Source organism: Panicum hallii, chromosome 1 (assembly GCF_002211085.1).
Source record: "Panicum hallii strain FIL2 chromosome 1, PHallii_v3.1, whole genome shotgun sequence".
Classification (NCBI taxonomy): domain Eukaryota; kingdom Viridiplantae; phylum Streptophyta; class Magnoliopsida; order Poales; family Poaceae; genus Panicum; species Panicum hallii.
Genome location: NC_038042.1, coordinates 50,281,773 through 50,297,672, shown reverse-complemented (window position 1 = coordinate 50,297,672; position 15,900 = coordinate 50,281,773). Strand labels below are relative to the sequence as shown.

General features: G+C 43.2%; 1 protein-coding gene across 1 annotated transcript; it reads left to right on the top strand.

Annotated features, from left to right (window-relative positions):
* The first annotated feature begins 3,499 nt into the window (after positions 1–3,499).
* On the top strand, positions 3,500–14,015 carry LOC112883309 (regulator of nonsense transcripts UPF2). Its single transcript, XM_025948594.1, has 17 exons — positions 3,500–3,789; positions 4,208–4,369; positions 5,139–5,220; positions 6,037–6,239; positions 7,019–7,363; positions 7,917–8,021; positions 8,117–8,244; positions 8,862–9,035; positions 9,121–9,202; positions 9,545–9,826; positions 9,905–10,102; positions 10,441–10,542; positions 10,654–10,905; positions 10,999–11,217; positions 11,424–11,594; positions 12,077–12,262; positions 13,041–14,015. Exons 2-17 carry the CDS (start codon positions 4,265–4,267, stop codon positions 14,013–14,015), a joined length of 3,609 nt encoding a protein of 1,202 aa, XP_025804379.1. The 5' UTR covers positions 3,500–3,789; positions 4,208–4,264.
* Positions 14,016–15,900: the final 1,885 nt, after the last annotated feature.

The window sequence follows — 15,900 nt, the reverse complement described above, 5'->3', positions numbered from 1 at the left end:
TAAGAAGCTCTTATGACTAATCCACTGGGAGGGGATATCTGACTGTTGCTACTTTTCAAATGCTAATAAAGAATGGTCGTGGTATCATGGATGTGCTAGCAGAGATGCTGAATGCTTTAGACCCAGGAAACAGAGAGGTACCAGAGTACCCTAAGCATGCCTGCTTTTTTAATTGATGCTTGCCCCACTGAAGCACAGAGTTTATAGGTAATGTGGTAGGGCTGGTACTGAAGCATATAAAATAATTGTAGCATGCCTATCTTAATGTTGAGCGCTCTTGTACTTTAGCTAATCACTTTTACCATATAGATTGTACTAATCAGACGTAGGAATATTTTCTTTTTACTTATAACACCACCCTGTCTCAGTTAACTTGTTGGACCTGACTCCACATGGCATTGACTAGCCATATCGTATAGATGAAAAGTGTCCCTCAACTGTGGCAAGTTCAAACTAGTGTTGGCTCATTTTTTGATTCAATAACCTTCATAGCTAGGCATTCTATGTTCTGAACTAATCATGCTAGTATTGGCAAATTCCACAGTTTTGTTTTGTTGCTATTTTATTAGTTTTTCCATATGACTGCTCTAATTACTACCCTCTCTTTGCGTTATCTTGTAACAGTATAAGTGACCAAATGAAAGACAGTATAGAAAACATGGGCATACAAGTAATCTTTGATCTGTTTGGGCATACCATTTCTCATATTGGCTCCTGCAATTAGAGATTCCATCGGGTTAGCCAAGGTGTAGTTGGGTTAACCATTCTAGTTCATTTGGTCTCTAAATCCAAGGAAAAGTATTGACCTAGCAATTAGGCGAAATAGGCCATAAACTGAACAACTAGGTATGGCTCCTGCATGTGGAAGTATTAATGATTTGATGCAATTTCAGAGAGTCATCAACCTGAATGTCAGAAGACGAAAATGTAAAAGAGAATTGACACAATTCTTTGACTTGAGACTTTCACAGGATAAAGATATGCTACATTACTGTTCATTTCCTCATCAACTAATAAGGGACTGTTCTGCTCATTATTGAAACACAAGTACATGCTGCTACTACTGAGCTTCTCTTTAGTTCATCATAAAGACAATGTTAACTTTAGCGCTGTTATTTGCACTCCTGTTCTGGGAACGCTACTGCACGAAGAAATAGATCAAGCAAGCAGCTAGAAATATCAGGTAGTAAACCAATCCCAATTTCGCCATTGACAGAGAAACCATGGGGGCAGGCAGTTAAGGTCAGCTGAGCAAAAGCCTGTCAGTAGCGTAAAACAACTAATAAATAGATCCTTCAAGCCTTGCAGAACCTTAGCGTCACAAGGAACAAGAAGGCAAAAACAAGTTCAAAACAAATGGTAAGGAAAAGAAACCAAAATGGTGCACGGGGGGAATGGAGAGAGAGCAAGCGGATCTTACGTTTGCGGATGCGGGCGCCGGGGGGCGGGGGCGAAGGCGGTCGGGGGCGCGGCCGGTCGGGTGTCGGGGGCGCGGCCGGTCGGCGGTCGGGGCCGCGGGCGCCGGGGTGCGGGGGCGCGGCCGCTCGGGGGTCGGGCGCCGGGGGCGCGGGCGGCGCGGGCGGCGGGGGGCCGGGGGCGCGGGAGCCGGCCGGGGGCGCCGGCGCCGGCGCCTGGGGGTCGGGGGCGCGGCCGCCGGGGGAGCAGGGGCGCGGCCGCCGGGGGAGCAGGGGCGCGGCCGCCGTGGAGAACCCTAGCGCGATGGTGCGGGATGGGGAGAAGCGAGAGGAGAACGAAGGAAAAGAATGAACCGGTACCTGTGTAAACGATGGCAGGCGGGTAATTTCTTCAATCTTGCCGCTGCCAACGCCGCGAACGTGCCCCCGACCGGCTGTGGCTAGACACGTTATCGGAAGCTGCTGCGTTTGGAAACGCAGCGGTGCGTTTGCACCCGTTTGGTTCGGATTGTGCGTTGAAAACGCAAACGCAGGCCCCAAACGCCCAACCAAACGCTGCCTTACTCGCTGTCGTCGAGTAGGTGTAGCACGTAGAGGAAGTACGGGGACGCCGGCGGCGGCGAGGTAGTGTGTCTCTGCGGGATGAGGCGGTCGTATGCACAGGAGAAGCTCCTGCGGATCCAGTCCCTCTGAAGTAGTCGTAGCAACCTCAGAGGGACGTCAGTTGCTGCTGGCCATTCATTTTGAATCCGACGGCACCTTTGAGAAATAAGGGACTTTGACCATACGTTCAGCCATTGTTAGTCATCCGGCCCATAAACAAATAGCCCAGACTGCTATACAAGTCTGTTTCTACATCTACACACACAAAAGAAAAAAAAATACAACGTTGATGCTGGGTGTCATCTCGCCGCCGCCGCCCACGACGCCGGTGTTGCAGCTCGCTCGTTGCCATCCACTGTTGCCGAGTGCTGCACCCTGCTCTCCACCGATCACCAGCGCCCAGTGCCGCGGCTCGCTCGCTTCCATTGTCTGGTCCCCGCCATCCGCTATCGCGAATTGGTTTAGCATTTTATTCGACAACGACGCCACCGTCGCCGTCGCCGAGGAGCCCGGCCACGGCCGGAAGGGGGTTTGCCCCCCAGGTGCTGTACCACCAACTGGAGCGCAACCGGTGCTGCCAGTTCCCACCATCGCAAGAGGAAGGCAACTACTGCACATGACCAAAGTTGAGAAGCCAAGCTTCAGAATAGCAGGAAATGATATTATCATGCGTGTTGAGTAGAGTTGTAAATTGATATGAAAGTGAGATTGTGATTCAATTATTTAATATCTTTGTCAATTTGAGATTGATTATTGTGTCCGTTTGAGAATTTGATGATTGAAATTGTCAATCTGTTGATGTCAATTTTTACCCCTCAGATTCATTTGCAAATGGGCCTTAGCTACCAGACCGGACATGACTTGCCTCTGAGGTAGCTACAACTACTTTAGAGGAACTGGATCCCCATGGGAGGTTGCACAACACGTATCGTGGCGCGCCATGGGTGTGGTTACACGCAAAGTCGCGAATGCCGTATTTTGATGAGAAGATGTTCTTGATGTACCGGCCGGTTATTTGAACCAGCATGACGAGCATTATAACCGGCACATCAAGCATCGGAGCACGGCGTTTGCAACTTGGAGTATAATTTGACAGTTGATTGAACCAAACGGTTTTCAGATTTTTTCCAGCTCACAGCTCACAGCAGCTTTTCTATAGTGCACAGCTCACAATAGCTTTTTTTTTTCATGATCACCTCTCAACCAAATACACCCTTAGTTTATAGATGATTCCGCCTTTCACCTTTTCACTCTGAACATAAACATGCACAATACACTACTTGGCCCGGTCTGTCAAAAAAAAAGGGAAGAAGGGCGAAAAAATAGAAAGGGCCGGAGTGTCGACTTTACCGTTTTAGGCCCGGAAGGACTCGATAATATATTTCTGAAACCAGTGCATGTGCTTTTGGTATTTGGCGAAAACAACACCGGAAATATCGAAATTACCCCCAGGCCCCTCCAGCCCTAACTAATCGATCCCATTTCCGCTTCCGCGGTTCCGCCTTCCGCCTCCTCCCTGAGTTCTCCCCCATCGCTACGGCGAGGCGAGGGCCCGAATCGACGCGCGGCGACGTCTCCTGCCCGCTCCCTCCCGGCTCCCCAGCTCGCTCGCCCCGCCGACCGCGCACGCCTCCAGGCCTCCTTCCTCCTGAAGCGAGGGACGCCACCTGGAAGGGATTATTCTCCACCAGCCTTCCTCCTGCCGTCCACTGAGCGGGCGTGGAGTGGAGATCCATCCGGCTCGGGCTCGGGTCGATTTCCGCGGTTCTCGGTAAGGAAGCCCTAGCTTGGCTTGATGCAAGAGTTTTACGAGCGATTTCTGTCGTGGAAGATGCCGATCAAATCCAAAATTTTCCGATGGGATGTATGCTCCGATTCCTATAGTTTGTTTGTTGCGGGATTTGCTTGCTGTGGTGTGTGTGTTTTGGGAAGGGGTTGCTAAACGCAGCCTATTTTTCTCTAAATAATAGAAAAAAATGGGGTTCAACTGAACCCTTGTGCCACACGAAGTCTGCTCCCGGGGGTCAAACTATGCTTCTTACAGTCTTCTGAGTTGTGACTACTGGTGTGTGTTCATAATGTGAGAGCTCACTTTGTTATGATGCTTATGTCAGCCTTTTTGTTAGGGTTCTAACTTGCCATTATAGTTTACCACTAACTGATTGTGGTTTACTATTTGCTGTTGACAGGTTCTAAGGTTATTTTGGTACGTTTTATCGTTCTGGGTTTTTATTCCGAACAACAAAATGGATAATGCTCAGAATGAGAACCGAGCTGACACTGCTCAGAATGAGAACCGAGCTGACACCAAGAAAGATGATGAGGCGCGCCAAAGCAAACCGGATGATGAGGTAAGGGGAGACCTCTATTCCTTAAGTGGTAATGTGAAATTTTTATAGATTATGATGTTAATTGATGTTGCTATCTCATTTCACTATTCAGGGGTATCCTTTCATGCTGCCATCTAATTTTGTTAATCTGACGATATTGGTCATGAATCCATTCTAATCTTATTTCATTGTCAGACCCTGTCACTTATTGAGCTAAAAATTAGTTAGGGAGAGCATTTTTTATCCTTATTTACCATGTCTATAATCAGTTGGGTATTTGATAGGTCTACTATGATAGTGCCTTATGAGGTTCAATCGAGAACATCGCTAAATTTTTATTATTAGTCCTGCAATTTCAATCTTAATATCATATATCATCAGATAAATAACTAATATGTTATATAACCTAGATTGCATGGAGAGGGCATGGGACATACCACTGGTTGACGCTGCAAACCTGGATGCTCTTGAGTTCCAATCAACCCACTAACCAACCAACCAAATGTCACTACTAGCAATTATCCATCCATAGGAGCTAAGATTAATCTTGGACCTAGCTTCACCCACAAATTTTTATGGTCAGAGTGTGCAGCAGTACTCCACAAATAAAAATTTCTCTCCTGGTCACCTGTTGTCAATTTCTAGTATCTCGAGCAAGTTGATTAAACTTGGACCCTCTGCTGCTGCTCAAATTCTCTAGTGTTGCAGATTTTAAACGCCTGTTTCTCTTATCTATCAGCATACATTGCTATAAATGTTATACTGCTCACTAAAAATTTGCTCTATGCAGGAGGCCCGTCTTGAAGAATATAAAAAAATTATTGATCAAAAGACTTCCCTCCGCTGGAGCAACCTAAATCCTGAAAGGCCTGGTAGTTATTTCTTTCAGTACTGGCTATTTCATAAATGATTTACTGCACAAATGACCACTCGGAGTGCTGGAAGCATTCTTGGACTTATTCTTGTTATTAGGTGGAGAGTTGCTTTCTACATTCATACATTATTCCAAAATTGCATTAAGTTCCAATTAGATGTATCACACGCAGTATTTATTTGCTTCTTTATCTTTATCTTCACATAAAAATTCGCTGGAGTTTTTATGCGATTGTCAATAAAACAATTTCTAATACAATGATTAAAACTTGGTCATTAGGTGGGAGTGAGAGAATCTATGTGCTGTACAACTGTAAATGTATAGTTTGTAGCTGTCAGGAAGTAGATGAGAAATATAGCTGCAATCAAACGAAACCAAAATTTTAGCTCTAATTTAAGATATACCTTGAATTCCCTGATATTTTGGAGTTCTAGAAAGCCATATTGTAAACTTTAAGGATCTCTTCCTATAATCTTATGGAAGATTTTATTTATATATGTTAGCTTAGAGCTCCTATTCTATCACATGTCACTTGTAAGTTTTTCTTTGACAACTAAAAACCTACTGTGACAATTTGGTATTCAAGAATTTCTGTTGCTTATATGTTCTTGGAGTCCTGACACTAGAGGATGATGAGCTACTTAATATTAGGTTTCATTTACTTTTTTATTTTGATTCTCTTCTGTTTTGTGATTTTGGGTTGTTTTGTATTGACATATATGGTTCATGTTTTGTCATAGCATATACACCTTTTATCTTGATCAGTAATGCCCAATTTTTGTATCTGATCTATGTGATGATTCAATAATACCAGATGCAAACTACCTGAGAACTCTGGACTCCAGTATCAAGCGAAATACAACAGTTATAAAAAAGCTGAAGACAATAAATGATGAACAGAAGGATGGGCTAATGGATGAGTTGAAAAGTGTGAATTTGAGTAAATTTGTCAGCGAAGCAGTTTCTTATATCTGTGAGGCCAAACTTCGCTCTGCTGATATACAAGCTGCAGTTCAGGTGATTTGCAACAACAGCAGTCTACACTTTATGTAAAAATTGTTGTCATTCTATTGGCCGCTTCACTTTACCTGTGCAAGATCTTTTCTATACGTCAAGTCTCTAGGTTGCATGATGCTGCATGCTTTTTATGCTCCGTGTCTGCTATGGAAACCATGCGTGGCCTCAGCCAGTTAGTATTAGGAAGGTTATCAATATCAGGGAAGTTTCCCTTTTGAGAATGCATCATCTCAGTCGGTTAGTATTAGGAAAGTTATCCTTAGGAGTCCAACTCGGTTGGCTGTCTATTGGTGGGTGCCTAAATACTTCAGGGCTGCCCACATTCTATGGAAATCAACCAATTAGGTATTAATTCACCAAACTGGGCTAATGGGCTTCAATTAGAGCCTCTTTTCGACATGAGAAGTTCAGTGATTAGAGTTCAATCTGCCCATATCATAGCTGTTGCTATCTTGTACCATATTAGTGACAACCTTTGAACTTGTTTCTGTGTCACTGTATGTTAGGTACCAACCATTCTTATGCATGCTGTAGCATAGTTATGGTAATCAGCAGCTGCTGACTTGCTGAGATGTTTGATTCACTGGTTAGTGGTCCACCCAGCAGTGGGATTGGGTGGAGTCTTTCATATGATTTTTATTGTCTATTCCTATATTACTATATAGTCTTGCTCCAGTCCAACCATCATCACTTTACTTTGAGGTTTGAGGTTTAGGTAATGATAAAGGTGTGAAGTATGCGTGTCTATGTGGATTTACCCTTTTTGCTATGTAATGTAGGTTTGCTCGCTGCTTCATCAAAGATACAAGGACTTCTCTCCTTGTCTTATACAAGGTCTACTGAAGGTTTTCTTTCCTGGAAAATCTGGAGATGATTTGGATGCAGACAAAAATTCAAGAGCCATGAAGAAGAGAAGCACATTGAAACTTCTGATTGAACTGTATTTTGTTGGAATTGTTGAAGATGCTAGCATATTTGTAAATATCATAAAGGATCTTACATCAGCGGAACATTTGAAGGACCGTGAAGCAACTCAGACAAATTTGTCTCTTCTCTCCACTTTTGCTCGTCAAGGGAGGTTTCTTGTAGGGCTACAGTCTCACGGTCAAGAAGCTTATGATGAAGTAAGCGGAATTTAAGTATTAACCTTATTTGCTTAAATTATGGTCTCAGAAAAAATACTGATAACATGATTCAACTGCAATAGTGGATCTAGCTGATCTTTATTCAATACACACCCCAAGCTCCAAAATTACCAGTTTTTTTTTCAGTAATAAGCAGGCATACATTTCTTAGACTTCAAATGCGACTATATAACACCTAATTGATTAATATCGCACTATAGTAGATCAAAGTGCATTAATATTGTTTATATTTTCATTTCACTTCAGGAAGTTTCACTGTCTAGTGATGCCCGCCCAAGCACATGATAAACCTGCACGCATAAAAATTACTCTGATAACCATTCTGCAACTATATATCATTTTGTGTACTGTGCTGAGAGTTTACCAAATAAGCACGTTTGTATTGTATAGATCCACAGAGTATATGGTTATTGCCAACAGATTGATATGTCTTAAGACTTCTGGTGATCTGAATAAATTCCTTACAATTTATTCACAATGTATGGCGTCTATTCTACATAAATTGATTTGTCAAAATGCTGAATTGATGCAGTTCTTTAAGGACCTAAATGTTACTGCTGATCAGAAGAAGTTCTTTAAGAAAGCCTTGAACTCTTACTATGATGTTGTAGCTGAACTACTACAATCAGAACATGTGGTAATTCCTTTTCTTTGTTTCTGGACACTCTTGTTTGTAATTTGAGTTTTCCCTAATATATTCATGCATAAACCAAACTCTTTCTTTGCATGCAGTCTCTTCGTCTAATGGAGGCAGAGAATGCAAAAGTTTTAAGCGCCAAAGGTGAACTAAGTGATGAGAACGCAGCCTCATATGAGAAACTCAGGAAGTCTTTTGATCAGTTGCTACGTGGTGTATCCTCGTGAGTATTTATTGGTCATATCAGCAGAAAGCTTCCATTCTGTAGTTTTCTATTAGATTGACCGTAATGACGTGCCACTTCTATTTTTTTTTGGTATGTTGAATGATTTCTAGAATGATTCCGTTATGCATTTCTGCCATTTTTTGATTAAACGTAATGACATGTGTGGTTCATGATGAATTGCATGGGAGCACACACATGACTCTTGGAATTTACTACCTGAATTTTTCTTTGCTCCCTTGAACCACCCCAACTTTTACAATCATAAAATAAGACTTTTTAAAGAAAACAAATACGACATGGACAATGTACTTGCGTGAAATGGCAGTCAGATTCATCCTTATCTCAGTCAGGATGCAGCATCAATTGGGCATATTTAAATGGACAGGATATAGGTGGTATTGATGTACCATCTTACTAAGTTTCATCCACATCTTCAACCTGTGCCATGAATTACTAAAGTTTCCTAATTAGATGTTACAGTGTAGTCCAGCAACCAAACGCTGGCCATTAGTATCATGACTTGAAAATCTGTTGATAATTGTCTGTAACATGCCAATTAATATTCTGTCTTTTTTCTCTAAGATTTTGGCTGTCTTTAACGTTCTATTTTGCAGGCTGGCCGAAGCTCTTGACATGCAGCCTCCAGTGATGCCAGATGATGGGAATACAACGAGGGTTACTACAGGAACTGATGTCTCGCCCTCTTCTGGAAAAGAATCATCCGCACTGGAACCTATTTGGGATGATGAAGATACCAAAGCTTTTTATGAATCTTTACCTGATCTCAGGTTTACTTTTCATAATATTTCCAATATCAGTATCTTTTTTAGCTTTCATTTAATGTTGGTTTGAGATTATGAAATTTTTGAGCAGAGCATTTGTGCCCGCTGTATTGTTGGGAGAGGTTGAACCAAAGTCAAATGAGCAACATGCTAAGGGCCGTGAGCAATCTAGTGTAAGAATCTGAATCTTGTACTGTCCATTCTTCAAGTTCACATCTGTATTCTCTTTGTTCCTCCTTTCCCCTGCTGGTATCTAAGACCACCTGCTTTAACTCCTATCCATGTGAATCAATTATGCGATGCCTGAATGATATTCACAGATGTTTGAGTGAACTGATAACATGTTTTTTATATCTGAAATCTACAAGATTGTTTTTGTACTCTTCTCTTTGTGTGCTCGTGTGAGTGAGAGGAGGCAGGATATATATGCCCCCTTCTTTAAATATGCATTCACTTAGCAGATATTCTCATATTTTGGTTTGCCAAGAAATCATTGTATGAATTTTGTTATGAAGGAATCCACTTCAGAACAAGAGACTGAAGTACATGACAATGCTCAAACTTCTGCCACTGAACATCAACTGGAAGTTAAAGTAGATGATGGAGTCAAAGATAGTGAAGATAAAGATAAAGATAGGGGAAAAGATGGAGAAAAGGAAAAATCTAAGGAGAAGGATCTGGATAAGAAAAACGAAAGAGAGAAAGAGAAAGTTAGAGCCTTGGATGGTGCAAGTTTGGATAACCTCCTGCAGAGGTTGCCTGGATGTGTTAGCCGCGATCTTATTGATCAATTGACGGTATTAGCTCATCTTGTATTGTATATTCTCTTTACCTTAGACCGATTATTATAATGAAGCTACTTTTGATTTACCCAGGTTGAGTTTTGCTACCTAAATTCTAAAGCAAATCGAAAGAAACTTGTGCGTGCCTTATTCAATGTCAATAGGACTTCACTGGAACTGTTGCCTTACTATTCTCGTTTGGTTGCAACACTATCGACTTGTATGAAAGATGTTCCAATTATGCTACTCTCTATGCTTGAAGAGGAGTTCAACTTTTTAATAAATAAGAAGGTATACTCATAGCTCTTTGTTGCTTGACATTGTCTGTGCCTAGTTCCTCTTTTCTTATCATGAATATTACTTCTAAGCCTTGACAGTATCGACTATTTCTTTTTTTGCTCTAGAATCCAAGCTGATTAACATGAATACATATATAAGAAATCCATGGGAAAACTAGTCTCTACAATGCTAATGGCCATTTATTATGGTATTTACAAATATGTTCAGCATGTCACCCAAATCCTCCTATGAAGTTGGATTTCAAGTGGAGGGAAGCAGCAATTCTTTTGCCTCTTATATGTTTTGTATTTACTGTTTACTAATTATTCTCTCTGTTCAAAACCTTTCAGGATCAAATCAACATTGAAACAAAAATAAAAAACATAAGGTTTATTGGGGAGCTGTGCAAGTTCAAGATGGCTCCTCCAGCTCTTGTTTTTAGCTGTTTGAAGGTATGCATTTATTGTGCAGGGAACTAATAAGGTCTGCTTTTTGTTGTGTTTTCTTGTCTTGCTTTGGTAACTAATTTCCTGTATTTTTGTGTTCATTTTCTATTTTTTCAGGCCTGCCTAGATGATTTCAGCCATCATAACATCGATGTAGCCTGCAACCTTCTCGAGACTTGTGGACGTTTTTTGTATCGCTCACCTGAAACTACAATTCGCATGGCCAACATGCTGGAGATACTGATGAGATTGAAGAATGTCAAAAATTTGGATCCCCGTCACAGTACACTTGTAGAAAATGCGTACTACCTTTGTAAACCGCCGGAAAGATCTGCGCGAATCTCAAAAGTTAGGCCACCTTTGCATCAAGTAAGATTTCCATGTATTCTTATTTTTTTGTGCGTTTCCATTGAACTTATGTACAAAACTGTACAATTAACTATTCTCCTTTTCTCTGTGCAGTACATAAGAAAGTTGCTTTTCTCAGATCTTGATAAATCAAGTGTTGAACATGTTCAGCGCCAATTACGCAAGTTGCCTTGGGCAGAGTGTCAACAGTACCTTTTAAAGTGCTTTCTAAAGGTTCACAAAGGAAAGTACAGCCAAGTTCATCTGATTGCTCTTCTCACTGCTAGCCTCAGCCGCCATCATGATGACTTTGCTATTGCAGTGGTAGATGAGGTTAGTCCCTTTAGCCGAGTGCATAAAAAAAAGGAAAATAACACCTTTTTTTATACTCATAGGAGTCTTTTCCTTCCGCTTTAGTCAGCATGAAAAAGGAAATTGTAACACCTTAATCAACTGGCAGTTTTCACTTTTCAGTTGTTACTTTGGGAAGAAACTGTTTGACATCCAAGTTATATATTTATTTCCCCTTTTTTATTTAGGTTTTAGAAGAGATAAGGGTTGGATTGGAGTTGAATGACTATGGGATGCAACAAAGACGGCTTGCTCACATGAGGTTCCTTGGGGAGCTATACAGCTACAGGCATATAGATTCATCAGTTGTATTTGAGACACTGTACCTTATCATTGTGTTTGGTCATGGAACTCCTGAAGTAAGTAAATCCATACTTTAGAAATGTTGCTTCAAATTTGTTTTCTGACAATAAACCTAATTGTGCACCATGCGGTCTAGCTAGATGCAAGTCTGTTAACTGTTAATACCTAGCGCGGTGGTTTACATGTTTGCAATTGTATATTGGAAATAATTGTATTTGTATATCTATATGTCCTTGATTTTTCTGAATAATCTGATCCTTTGCCTTGCTTGGAAAGCTCATAACTAAATCAAGTTCAGCAATGCTTCTAGAATTATCACTGCGTACCATGTTAGGTGTATCTATACACCTTACATATGTGTAAACAAGTCTACATACTTTGGCAATAAAGATTTGCCAAAAAGTTTTGCTCTGTTCAGCTGGCCTCTTTCGTATTTTTTAATAAATACAAGCTCTTGTTTGAGAATAATCACTCGTGTGTCCATCTGAGGATCCATAATATGTTCTCACTGAACATTTTCCCTTCTCTGCTTATGCAGCAAGATGTATTGGATCCACCAGAAGACTGCTTCAGGATCAGGTTGGTCATTACACTTTTACAGACCTGTGGTCACTACTTCAGTAAGGGATCTTCAAAAAGGAAGCTCGACAAATTCTTGCTACACTTTCAAAGATACATTATAAGTAAAGGGCCCTTACCACTTGACATAGAATTTGACATTCAGGTTAGTTCTTTTTCATATAAAACTTATGCATGAATATATACATAAATCTTCTTTGTTATATGGATGGAATCATGAAGTCAAACAAACTTAGAAGCTGTGTGATGCATGTAGTTAAATCTACATTGTGAGTGCTGAGTGGCCAAGAATGCTTTCCTAGTAGGTTTTGCACGCTGAGTGAGGTAGTGAACATGTGTTTTGTTGAGATGAGTACTTAACCGACTTGTATTTATGGTTATTATCCAATCATTTGCTGACTTCTGAATAGTTACTACTAGACAGTCATGACCTTTTCTCTGCCAACATTTTGATGTGTGGTTTGTTCCTTCAACAGGTCACATAAAGTTTATCTTATTAAGGAATCAAGGAACCAAATCCCTTTATTTAAAATAAATTATAGCTTTACTCCTATTTGACCTTGTGCGCTTAGGCAGCAGCATTTAACTTGCTAATGGAAAGCTAAAATGTAAATGACGAAAGACAAATTGAACTGTATGATCTCGAGCCTGGTCATGGCATATTGCTATTAGTGCTCCAGCAATTTACTGAGCTACACGTCTGGCATCAAACCTTTTTACAATGTACTGTCTCATACCAACGTGCTATGGTACATTTGAGAAGGCAATATTGCTATCAGTTATTGACACATCATATCTGAAGTTCAAAGAGAATCATAGGATTGTACACTTGATTACTTGAATGTTTGAGTTGTTTGGTGATTCTGAAGATATTTGTTATTTTTGGCGAAGACTGAGGAGAGCTGTTATATGTGTCCTTGCAGGATTTATTTGCTGACCTCCGACCAAACATGTCTAGGTATTCATCAATTGAAGAACTAAATGCTGCATTAGTTGAGCTCGAGGAAAATGAACGTTCAGCTCCAGTAGAAAAGGCTGAAAATGAAAGACACTCGGACAATGAATCTCAGAAAAGACAGCCACGAGATGGTGCTCCATCTGTGAATGGTCAAAGCGCAACAAATGGAGTTGAGGAAAATGGTAAAGATCATGAAGTAGCAGACAGTGAGAGCTATTCAGGCAGTGGCAGCATTGATGGGCGGGAAGATGAGGATATATTATCCGAGGATAAATCAAATGATGGATCAGATAATGAAGGTGATGATGAAGACGATGGCATTCCTGTTGGTTCTGATGAAGATGAAAATGTTGAGGTTAGACAGAAAGTCATGCAGGTTGATCTGAAGGAGCAAGAAGATTTTGATCGAGAACTGAAGGCCCTTCTTCAGGAGAGCTTGGAGTCGCGAAAATCAGAGGCTCGTTCAAGACTCCCTTTGAACATGATGGTACCGATGAATGTCCTCGAGGGTTCAAAAGACCAAAGGGCCACAGAATCCGAGAGTGGGGAAGAAACAGTGGATGAAGAGGGTGGCAATGTTGGTAGCAGCAAGGTGCGTGTTAAGGTGCTGATGAAGAAAGGACACAAACAACAGACGAAGCAAATGTTGATCCCCGCTGACAGCTCACTTGTGCTAAGCACAAAGCAGCAAGAAGCTGCTGAGCTTGAGGAGAAGCAGAGCATTAAGCGGAGGATCCTTGAATACAACGAAAGGGAGGAAGAAGAGCTGAATGGAGGAGCATCGCAAATGGGGAATTGGGGTCAAGGAGCTAGCGCTACTAGCAGTATCCGATCAGGTGGGCGGGGCAGCTGGGATGGCTCCACACGGGGAGGTGGTCGGCAACGGCACCACATTGCGGGTTCAGGTGGTTTTTATCACAGTTATGGCAGAAGGAGATAGGTTGCCGGTGTGAGCTATTTGTCCTGAGGTTTTTTATATGGCAATGCCTCTCTAAGGATTTTCACGTAGGCCAAAATTGCTCGTCAATGAAAACCCTTCCACCACCCTAATCTGAAAACAAGACAATACTGTCACAGATGGATAATGTCCTGAAGGAGCTATTTTTTCTGATGATCCGAATGGCTTAGTTGTTGCAGGGCTCGGTAAAAATGTACTGGTAGCAATGGCTGGACCTTAATAGCACATCGTATTCTGGTCGCGCTTTGTATATATAACGTGATTTGCCAACTCGACCTGCAGATCTGCTGCAGGCTTGAGCAGTGTGCGCACATGTATCTGAATTTATAGATAGCTTGGTTCCGGTTGCAGAGCTTGCATGTGCATGCTGTTTAGATGCCATGTCTCTTAATTACTGTGTGATTGGGTTCTATTTTAATGTCGAGTATTGTTAACATCTTACAAATGTCTCAACATTGCACGACACGTATGTGCATCGTCTGTCTCTGATCCATGCATGCCTGATGTGGCGTTGTGTGCGTGCACATACCCACATCACTCTGTGTTTGGCGAAGGTGGAGCATTTGATGCTATCCGCTACGGGCTATATTTTCTGCAACTACAATGAGAAGATGCTCATTATAAGCACAACGATCGCCATGATACGACTGGCCAATTTCCGGTCTCCTGCAATGATGCCACGGGAACCAATGGCCCTGCTCGAACTTCAGATTGGATCACCGAACTCCCTCTCGCGGCCTCTCCAGTCTTCACGCACCTCCTGTTGCGTTGCGTCCTTTCCTTTGTCCCCTCCCCCCAACACCCCCAACGGCATCATTCCAAGCTCTCACGTCACGCTCGTTTCCCTCCCGCAAATGATTGCTCGCCGAGTGTGCGTCAACGCATGCTCGCATGTCTGCCACGAGCCACACCGTAAAAGCTTTTACGTGGAATGATCACGAGCTAGAAAGCGAGGCGCCCGAATGACCGGCACGACCACCCATTTGGGGCATTGGCCATGGACGGCGCACACCAAGCTAGCAGCCGTAACCCGGTAGGCGGTAGTTCCCCCAATGGGCGCACGGCAGGCAACAGTGCCCGCCGCGATCGCCACCACGGCGCCAATCTTCACGACCGGCGTCGCGTCAACCGTCGTCTGAGCTGAAACCAGGCGCACCAGCACGATATGATCTACTTCATCCGGCCGAGGACACCGCTCGGCCCCTGCTCCATGCATCATCCGGGCAGGCGAGTGCGCGGGCACAATGGCACCGAACCTGAACCGCGGCAGATCAAGCGATCGACCCCCTGCGTCGCTGTCGGCGCGTTCCTTTTCCCGCGGTTTACCCGGCTTTCCTCCCCAGCCGCGACGACCGCGGAAAGATTTTCACCGTCCGTGCAGTGCGAGCAAGGTGGCTGTTCGTGAGTTGTGACAGGCTGACAGTTGCATGCCGCCTGCCGAGACAGGGAGGTGAAACCCAAGCCTGGCCGCCCGTAGTTGCCCGCAGGAAGGCATGCGGCCCCATGCGGCAGCGCAGGGGCACCGCCGGGAGAATCTCCGAAGACGTGAGTGGATTCCGCCGTCGTGTCGACCTCCGTGTGGCCGCCCGGAGGGGAATCTGCCGTTCCCGGCCGTGTGGGGGAGGCGGAGCCCTTTCCCTTTTGACCCCTGGGTGGGGAGGAGGAATTCTCTGAAATCTAGGAGGCCGAACGCCGCATTATTACGAGGCCGGGGCCGGACCGGCCATTCGCCACGATCTCCTTTCCGGCTCTTTCTCTGGCTCTCCTCAGTGTGGCGCGAATAAAGCGGGCGGGATAGGGCTTTCCGTCCGCTTCTACTCGTAAATAACCGCGCTGCGATTAACAAAGCCAGGCTCCCGGGTTGGAT